The 10,601-nt window shown below is 37.2% G+C and overlaps 1 protein-coding gene across 1 annotated transcript in view; it reads right to left on the bottom strand.

The window, feature by feature from the left end:
* Positions 1-1,131: 1,131 nt before the first annotated feature.
* The window catches only part of slc4a3 (solute carrier family 4 member 3), a 71,033-nt gene continuing 61,563 nt past the window's right edge, over positions 1,132-10,601 (bottom strand). The window contains exons 11-23 of the mRNA XM_084123422.1: positions 9,424-9,526; positions 9,044-9,228; positions 7,705-7,927; positions 7,404-7,622; positions 6,580-6,728; positions 6,235-6,429; positions 5,475-5,678; positions 4,885-4,974; positions 4,506-4,672; positions 4,122-4,375; positions 2,698-2,867; positions 1,998-2,171; positions 1,132-1,884 (exon numbers count right to left, since the gene is read on the bottom strand). Coding sequence (XP_083979548.1) covers positions 1,807-1,884; positions 1,998-2,171; positions 2,698-2,867; positions 4,122-4,375; positions 4,506-4,672; positions 4,885-4,974; positions 5,475-5,678; positions 6,235-6,429; positions 6,580-6,728; positions 7,404-7,622; positions 7,705-7,927; positions 9,044-9,228; positions 9,424-9,526 — 2,211 coding nt within the window. The 3' untranslated portion in view covers positions 1,132-1,806. The remainder of the gene's footprint in view (positions 1,885-1,997; positions 2,172-2,697; positions 2,868-4,121; positions 4,376-4,505; positions 4,673-4,884; positions 4,975-5,474; positions 5,679-6,234; positions 6,430-6,579; positions 6,729-7,403; positions 7,623-7,704; positions 7,928-9,043; positions 9,229-9,423; positions 9,527-10,601) is intronic.

Genomic DNA, 10,601 nt, shown 5'->3' with positions numbered 1-10,601 from the left:
ATTCTTCCTGTTTTCAGGTCCGTCTGAGCCTTATGTATGAGACTGTTTTGATCAGAGGAAATTTCTTTATCAAAACACAAAGAAAGAGATGAAGATGTAAAGGTTTAAAAAAAATAAAAAATCCAAATGGAACTGCAAACAGGTGACTCGAACGTCAAACTGCTAGTCCCGCACTGAACTAAACTCGTTGGCTGATTGTGTCGGGCTGGTTGGGATGCTCAAACAAACAGAGCAATGTTTTCAATATGTTTCTGCATATCAAGTTAGGTTGGGAGAAAGTATTTTAACACAGAAAATACACACATCACCTTTAAAGGCTTTATATCAAGGCAAGGGAAACATGGATTTGTTGGCTTAACAAGGATTTTAAAAGGTCATGCACATTGTAGCTATCCTCTGACCTTATCCTATGACCCTGACTAACAATTTGGCAGTACGTTTCATCAAAGCCTCCAGTCTAAACTGTAGCAATAAGTGCATCCATACACACTGGCAGTTGACAGCCTTTGGAATCGTATTGATTCAAAAAGTTAGCATTTATGCAATCAACGAAATCCAGGTTTCTATGGCTTTAACCTATTTCAGCTGAACTGTTCCCGAATACACTGCAGTATAACAGCATAAGGAATGGAATTAGTTCTCTGAAAAGATCTATATTGAAAATACACGGACTTGAATGAACTAATATTTATAATAATAACAGATTTGGGCAATAAAGCCTATAAATTCTAAATGCTAAATTTATATATAGCAAAATAAAGCTGAGTTGCTCAAAGAAAAATAAACTTATCAGTCACTCTGGGAAACTTCAAGACAAATAAATAAATAAAAATAGCATAAATAAATAATACAATATAAAATAAAATACACTTTTAGCAGTGAATCTGTTTGGAAGGGAAATCATGTTCTGAGAGATAATTAATCCCTTGTAAATAAAATAAAATTAATAAAATAAAATAAAATAAAATAAAATAAAATAAAATAAAATAAAATAAAATAAAATAAAATAAAATAAAATAAAATAAAATAAAATAAAAATAAAAATAAAATAAAATAAAATAAAATAAAATAAAATAAAATAAAATAAAATAAAATAAAATAAAATAAAATAAAATAAAATTTTAACAGTGAATCTCTTTGGAAGGGAAATCATGTTCGAAGGTTCATTTCGCTAACTCCAAAAAGCGACTTAATTCAAAATGACTGACAGGCTGAGCGTGATATCTGTCAGGAAGCAGGGACATTTTCTGCATGCTATTCCATATAGCACCTTTACACGTATTGTAACTACTGCATACATCAATCAAAGTAATCTCACTACTGCATAAAGTACGTCTAAAGGGACTGCACTACTGTTTTCAAGCAACGGGACTGCACAGCAAAGGGATTGACCACTCTAAAGGGCACTGAGAGGTCATGCTACTGTAATATTCAGACCCTGTGGTCAATGCCTACAGTACAGTACAAGGCAACAAAGATCTACAGGCGCAACTTATTGGATTTGTCTCACCATCATTGCACTTTTGGAGGTCTAAGGTGCACGGGCCATATCTATATATTATATTATATTCAAAGGTCACTGGGCAGCAGCAGTCAAACATGTAGGCCACGTTTTTGGGAGGAAAAAAAAACAAAGAGAAAAAAGATAAATAATAGTAAGTATGCAAAATATGATTTCAAAGTACACATGAAATAATTCTGAAAGACGGCAGTACATCAGAGTTCTTCAGATTCCGTACACCTTTCCCGTTATGCATAGACCTGCGATCGATCGGTCAGTGACGAGGTGAGCCATGTGACCTGTATCTAGACAAGCATGTGGATCTCGTTGTACTCATCGCATCCATCTTCATCAAAATTGGGCGAATCCTCATCAGCATCCAACTGCAAGAACAAAAAATGTGTTAAAATGAAATCAAAACCAGGTTTTGATTGGATCATCAGGTGTAAAGGAGAGCATGGACAAACATGAATGCAACATGAATTAACGGACTCACCGCTGCAAGCTCTCTCTCCTCAAAGATCCTGGTCAGGATGAGTCTACGCAGAGGTACGGTCATGATTAGGATGAAGGGAAAGGCCAGAGAGGCTATGGTCGACTTCACCACCCACAGCAGGACGATACACAACAACTGAATGATGGTGAACATGTTCATACGCCAAGTCTTCACCTGAATGTCAAACAAGTTATGCCTAGAATTACAACAAGGTCTGAAAACTTGTGAAAATGCTTCTATTTTGCATTTTTCTATTATAATATAATAGATCATATTTTTGCATAAATTATATTTGTCAGACACAAATTTGCTTATTTCATAAGCAACAGAAATAGAGCAGAATATGAAATATTTCTTATTTATTTGTTTGTTTGTTTTTTAAAAATGATTTTCAAGCCTAGATTTCCAATGTGGTCTCAGACTTATGGACCCTTACTGTGCATGTAAACTACATACAGTGTTCATTTTTATTAAAAGTGGTTTGTCATTTTAATTTTGGGGGTTCTGTGAAAAAGTGCAAAATGCAATGGGGATTTGTGCGCCACCTTGTGGGTGCTTAAAAAACTTTCAAACAGAATCCAGATGTCAATTTAGTACAAACTTGTAGCATATTCCAAAATCAAACACAAACACAGATGATCATCATTGCATTTGTAAATAACATCACCACCAGCTCAAGCTCTTGGGAAGAATTGATTACCTTGGTGACATAGATGTGGTCAGGGTGATGTTTAGCAGGCGTGACCATGAGTGTGATTCGCTCATAAAGCTGGATACCAGTAAGAGAAGTGATGCCCATGTACAGAAATATCCCAAACAGCACAGCTAGAGGAATATGACGCAGCACATCTGTCATCACTATAGACAACCCTGCACAGAAGAGATGGGATTGATAACAATATGATAAAGGACACCAGAGTTCAATACATATTTCAATTTAATATACTGATAATCAGATTAAACTATTCTTCTACAGAGTAGGCTCAACAGTTCATTATTCTAAATACAGGATGTTCATGGTTGCCAATCAACACAGCATCTTGGCACATTTCTGGTCTTCATTTTCATTCGTTTTGAAGAAGTAAAAACTTATAATTGCAACTGCAAGCTCTGACTTCTTCCTTTTGGCTGTTGGGATGTCATGTAAGTAAGCAATAAGGAACGAGAGGCTGTGCTGTATCGTGAATAAGTCACGGCTGAAGGGTGTTGTTAGGCACGACGCGAAGCGGAGCTTATTCACGATACAGCACTAGCCTCGAGCAGGTAGTTAATTACTTAAACTTACCATTTGGTGTTATTTTATTATTTTATTGTATTTATCACTTCTTCAACCTAATATATAGGGGAATTAATGTACAGATGAAATATTTCACTGTCATCAATAACATGGCTATGGTCAATAACATGGCTATAGTCATGGCTGAACATGTATGCACCAACACTACTGTTCAAAGGTTTGGGCTCAGAAATTAATATTTTTATTTAGCAAGGATGCATTGAATTGATCAAAAGTTACAGTAAGGCATAATGTTACATAATGTTATAAAATATTTCTATTTAAAATAAATGCTGTTCTTTTGAACTTTCTATTCATCAACGAATACTGAAAATAAATATATAATGGTTTCCACAAAAATATAAAGCAGAACAACTATTTTCAACATTGATAATAATGATGATTTCTGAAGGATCATGTGATACTGAAGACTGGTGTAATGATGCTGAAAATTCAGCTTTGCATCATAAGAATAAATTATTATTTTTTAATGTTTTAAACAAGAAAACAGTTATTTTAAATTGTAATGATGTTTCACAACATTACTGATCAAATAACTGCAGCCTTGGGGAGCAAAAGAGACTTATTTTCACAAACACAATCTTTTGAACAGCAGTTTATATAGAATGTGTGGTCACATGTGTGATAATGAGATGCTCATCCAATCAGAATTTTACGGAGCCCCTAAAGGGACCTTTGCAAAAATAAAAAATATACAGACTTTCTCGTGAGCACGTGAAAGTCTGTATTTTTTTCATTTTTGCAAAGGTCCCTTTAGGGGCTCCGTAGAATTTAGAGTCAGTAATCTATCAATATCTGTTATGCATTTTATTTTTAGTGTTTCTTACCCACTAGGATAGCCACACACATCCCTGTCACCCTCTGCTCTTTAACTTCTTGGATCATGGGCTTCTCTCCAGGGGCAGTGGCTTTGCTCATGACTGTCAGAGCATTCACGTGAGTCACCGAGCGCACAGTGGCGGCAGTCAGCCAGGGCAGGCCGAAGAGTGGGCAGATAGCTCCCAAAGTCACTATCAGAAGCAGGTCCAGATGAAAGCCAGAACCCTTGATCAAACGCCTCTCCTTCTTGCTCACTATCAAGCTGCAGACAGGATGAAATTGTTGGAATGAATACAATGAGCCACAAATATGATTGCATTTCCATCTGAGGTTAAATTTTACATCTCAAGATGTGTTGCAATGGACTGTACATGTAATGTTAGCTTACTCACGTGGTGATTTGAGTCTCCATGAATATGAGGATAAAAACAAGCAGGGCCGGGATCACTGAGGCCCCCATCATCCAAACTGGAAAAGGCTGTTTATCTCCAAATGGACTGATAAACCAGCTCCGTTTGTCCGGAGATGTGACCGAGAAACCAGAGGGGACGTTCAGCTTCTGCAACCACAAAAACACAAGCGCTCGTATCCCAGAGATCCCAGGCTTCATTGGTTACAGCGCTCTGCCAAACCAACCACACTGTAATACAGACTCGGAAGAAACCTGGCTCCAATTACAGGCCAGTACTTAATAAGAAGAGTACGTTGCATGGGAGAAGAGTTTCTTTGCGGTAATGTATAGTGCACGTGAGAGTTTAAGAGTGTGGTTACCTGTGTGTATGTTTCAGGGATGGTGCAGTCCACCAGCACGGAGATTAGTATAGAGATAGGAATCCCGAAATCACCAATGATTCGTCTGGCCTTTGATGATGACAGATGATACACAAACACACACACACAAACAGAGGATGGCAAACTTTTTAGTCAGCGCAAAATGTTTGCTCACAAGGAATCATAACTGGAAAAAATCATGTTTGCAATCAGCATTTTTGTTGCTTTCCAGAAAAAACATCATTAAAATGAAATTCATTTATTTGAAAAGCAAAGTTGTAGAATATATGAAGAATTGCGACAGACAGACAGACAGACAGACAGACAGACAGACAGACAGACAGACAGACAGACAGACAGACAGACAGACAGACAGACAGACAGACAGACAGACAGACAGACAGACAGACAGATAGATAGATAGATAGATAGATAGATAGATAGATAGATAGATAGATAGATAGATAGATAGATAGATAGATAGACACAAGACATATAATGATGAAAAATTAGCTTGCTTCTCTTGATTGATTTGCTTCAGATAAATACTGTATATTCCTTTTAACAATTATATTTTGCTTTATATTTACCTTTCCACCAAGGAATCTGCTGTTACGAAATTTTCGCAGAAAGAAGGCCACAAAAAAGGTTCCTATCATGAGTACTAAGGATAGCAGGGCTGTGTTTGGCTGGTTGAGGATGGGTTCCGCAATCACACCTTTGTCTATGGGTTTGAAGACAGATATTACAGGAGCTGTAGGGTAGCTCTTCATCAGAGGGTGCTCTTGAAACACCTGAGGGAAAATAACACATTTTTTTTTATTTAACCCTCATTTGGATTCTAGCATCTGATAAATGAATAAATGTAAATAAATAAACAGGTTTCTTCACACCTTACAGTGACAGCAAACTACCAATAGCATTCAATAACTTTGTTTCTTGCTGTCTACCACCTTACATAGGTAGCATCCTAAGTTAATTTCAGTCCCGGCGGCAAATTCTGTGCATCATACTACAAAATGTGAACCCTATAAGAGCAGCATGGGAGACTTGATTCGTGATTAAAAAAAAATTGCCATTAACATGTTGCTAAGCTATAAGACACAACACTAACTATTTTTATTGACACTATCTGATCATCAGTTTGTATTCATAATCAACATTTCTCTTATTCACCTTGGAAGAAGTTTTGTTGCAGAGTATTATGGGATTGCCTTCTAAGCACATGCAAAGATGCCCTTGAATTTGGCAAAAAGAAGACACCTTCCTTTTAAAACAGTCTAAACATCTGAAGCTCCTACACCTACGATGGCTTTGCACATGCTGGTATTGGTGGCGTTAAATCTGTACCTTAATTAGCTTAGAGAAGGTTTCAAAGATGAAAATGAGAGAGATGAGAAACGCAAAGATCTCTTGGGTGAAAGGGGAGATGTAGCGCACGAGGAAGCTCCCCTCAGCTGCCACAATCACCAGGACAATGAAGATGAGCCAGAACCCGATCCACACTCGGCCTGTGAGATATTCGAAGCCCTGCGCCTGGCAGAACTGATAATGAGGAAGAACAAAGAAGGAGCAATAGGAAAGATAGCAGAAGAAAAAGAGAGAAACAGGAAGATAGAAAGGCAGACCAATGTTAATGAAATTAAACTTTCTCCTTTTTCTCATAATGTTTGAACCATAAAGACAAAAAAGTACCTTATAAAAAGCCTCCTCAAAGACCAAAAGTGGTCCAGAGAAACCAATTATGAGCAAGGGCTGTCCAGCTAGCAGTGAGAACAGCACACCCACTGTCGCCGTGGAGATGATGAGCTCAGAGACTCCCATCATGCCTTGTGTCTTCTCACCTAAATAAATGAGAATATAAAGTATCAAATCATACTATGGAAACTCATTACCGCCACACTAGAAAAAGAAATCATGCTCTGATAAATCGTAATTATGACATAAATAGTTGATTTTTTTTTAAACTTATTTTACTTATTACGTCATAATTCTGAGATTAAAAATTTAAATTATGACATAAAAAGTCATAGTTATGAGATAAAAAATGGAAATTGACAAATCAAAATGAAGAGAGTCATTATAACATAAAAAGTAAATTATAATGAAATTATAATATAAAAAGGTCAAAATTATGAGATGCTAATCATAACTGAGATGAAGTCAGAATTATGAGAAAAAAAGTAATTGTTGATTTACAAGCTCATAATGATTTTTATCTCAGAATTATGACAAAATGTCAGAATTACGACACACTATGTCATATTTATAAAACAAAGTTACAAAAAGTCAGTCATGAGATAAAAAGTCATATATATGACACAAGTCATATTTATGATATAAAAGTCAAAATTATGACACTCATATCTCATATTCATGACTTTTTCATGTCATCATTATGATTTATCAAAGCGTGATTATTTTGTCTTATGTGGTGGAATGGGCTTCTATATTATACAGACTTCACTATCAAAGATAGAAGGTGAGTTGAGGGACGAGAGCGTCACTGTCTCACTTGCCTAATAAACCTCCAAAGGTGATAGTGGGCGAAAGAGCAGCAAAATAAATGAAAATGACAGCAGCAAAACATTGTGTGTCCATGGCGTCCTTCAGGTCGCTTAGGTAGCGTGGATAACGGCGGCGAATATCATGGATCACACCTCCAAAGGGAATACCAGAGCGCTTGAGAGGGTCAGCATCAAACTGATCTTCCTCCTCCTGTTCATCCGTACTCGCGTCTATAACACAAAGAGTACAGGTCAACATTAACAAAACAGACAAACTGGAAAATGTGAATCTCAAATGTAATAAGTATTTCACCTTTGGTCTCCAGATCAGCTCCTGTAACAGTACTGCCGCATTTTTTGTACTCCCTCTCTTTGCGCTTGCGTAGCATCTGTTTCTGGAAGGAGGCCACAGTCTTCAGCAGGTCTTTTCCCTCGACGTCCGATGGTGGAATTACAATACTGCAGTCTAAGAACTCATTGATTCCATTAAGCAGGTCCTGGCGGTCATCAGCAAAGTATGCTACCTCGTGGAAGTTCTGTGGAAGGTCATGAAAAACAGTGAAACTGAGTGGTTTAAAAGTTACGAGTATCGTTTAGCAACTTTTGACATGTCGGTTGCAGTCCTGAAACTTCTCATCAGGCCAGCAAAGTTTTATGTTAAAAAGAAATGTATTGGCGTGGTTGCTACATTTATTTGCGATTTACTGTAGAAAGGGTTGAAAATTAAACATCTTTATGGTTATTTTGGTGAGGCTTTGTCTAAAAATCATCTGAACCAATGTTTGTCCAATCTTCTCAAAAATATACAGTTTTCAATAAAATTCAATATGGCGGATGGGTCATAATTTAAAACTTGACAAATGGGGTGTCATATAACAGAATGGAGGAATATGAGTTAACCAGAATCAGAATTTTGGCTCAAGGCATTCTGAAGTTACGATTTGATTTATATGCCATAGTTTAACTGATTAAGCACTCTTAGGACATGATGCCAATGATACCCATAAAGTTTTGTTTCAGTTTGCCAAAGTGATGGTGAAATATAAGCACATCTTCTGTTTGAAGGCTTTGTCATAAAACTTGATAGAGATTTATTGGAGAATAGGAAATAATATCGAAAGTCCATTCAGTGATTTTTGTGTGGTTTGATCTGAATATTATCTTACCCAATTTTGGAGAAGATTGGACAAAATTTGCAGAAGAAGAACCACAAAACATAAAATTTAAAATGGCGGCCAAGTAATAAGGTGAAACTTGACAAATGGGGTATATTTTGACTTACTTAAGGAGTATGAGTAAACCAGAAGCGTAATTTTAGGCCAAGGCATTTGTATGCCATTTTAGGCCATTCATTTGTATGCCATGAAACTGTTTAAGCCCTCTTAAGACATGAAGGCATTGATACCGTAGTTTCCCTAGGCAAAAATCTAGCCAGAAATGTATCAGAACTGAACTGACCCAAGAATCATAAAAAAACAAAAATGCTATTTTTATGGCACTATGCAGTCGTTCTCAAACAGGGGGCCGTGGTCTAGTAGGATTTAAAATATTTAAAATGAGACAAAGCAAGCATTAAAATAAGGTAAAACAACTAAAAATCCAGATGTTTCTTATCAAACCATAATTCATATTATATGATTCGGAAGATGAACCTTATCAGACATTAGGGTTGAGAAGGAGCGCCCAATCTCATGATAGTCCATGTTGGTCTGCGTTGGGCCCAGCAGCACAAAGATGAACCGAACAGGGACGGGGACTTCCAGAACGGACTCCAGAAGGACAGCCTCGTTCAGCCGGACAAAGGCCATCGCGGGCTTCTCTAGGAACTCCACACACCCTATAAACACATATATTGCGGTTAAAATCAAAAACCACACAAACAGAGATCCAGAGACAGAAATCAAACACAACAGAAAGCATTAATCTTCGCTTAGCTGACTGAGGCATTATTGGAAAACTCTGGTGCGATGACTCAACATCATCTCTGGACCTGAAAACAACAAACGCTGGAACGAAACGCTCCTTAGCTTACCCACTAAGACCACTGTGGCCTCGGCATCCTTGGGAATCTTTGCCAAAAGTTTCATAGATCTGGCGGCAGCATGTCCCTCAGCTGAGACAGGGTGGAGGTTTTTCTTTTGTTGACAGAAGAAAATAGTTAGTGCCATTTGAACGCCACACATCAGCCTCAAGCTGTGGCAGAAAGGCTTTGGCAGATAGCGCATGCATAGCTGCTCTCACTCTGATTGTTTATTGTTCCATTTCGTTCATGTGTTCGGGTGACAGGGTGAATTTTAATGAACCATTGTGCCTGTTTTGCATCACCGAGCACAAATCTAAACCTACAGATCCAGGTGACAAAGTGGAAAAGCAAATGGTTTACTTTTTATATGGGCTGTTTCGAATGTGCCAACATTTTTAGCCATGGGCAACATTCATAGTTTCACAGCTAATGTATCAAGAGTTTAACTTGAAGCACCTGTAAACTCACTATTACACTTAATCCTGCACATGTGGCAGAGCAACTTACATGATCCAAGCATTAGCAGTGCTGCTAACCAGACCCAGACCGAATGTGCAGATGCATTTTCACTGCAAATATATATATATATATATATATTCTTGCTTAGTATTTTGTCTTGTTTTCCAGTACAAATAACTAAACAATAGCTATGTTTCCATCCAAACTTGCAAATTTAACTTATGTGCAAAATTGGAACATCGCATAAAATATTTGCAAATAAAGCACAGTTTCCATCCATTGAGTCGAAGAGAACAAAATTGTCACTTCATGATAAACTGTCGCTAAATATCACTAAGAAAAATGCAAGTTCCTGCAGTAGGAGAAGCCACTGTATATAATAATTTTGCATACAGTATAATAAATTACTTTAATTTATCTTTAAGTTATCTTTCCTTCAGAGGTGGATGCCTGCTGTTTGGTAACGCAGTCGTATAAGACAGTTCTGGCAGGTAAATATACCGAACCACTTTGATGACAGACATTGCTCAGACATTTCAGAACGACCAAGACAGCATTTCAGATGCTGTGCAATGAGATCGGTCCACTGGTTGGTCCAATTATGCAGTCCCATCGGAAAGTCACATGACTTTTTTGATGTGCATAGAGAAATTTATTCTGTAAATGTGTTTCCATCATTTCACAAGTTTTTTTATGCGCATTTTTAGAATGTATGAGCATTTTGGCAT

This window comes from Abramis brama, assembly GCF_963993115.1.
Source record: "Abramis brama genome assembly, chromosome: 8".
In the NCBI taxonomy this organism is placed as follows: domain Eukaryota; kingdom Metazoa; phylum Chordata; class Actinopteri; order Cypriniformes; family Leuciscidae; genus Abramis; species Abramis brama.
Note: the sequence above shows the minus strand (reverse complement) of the source record. Positions and strands in the feature narration are given on the sequence as shown.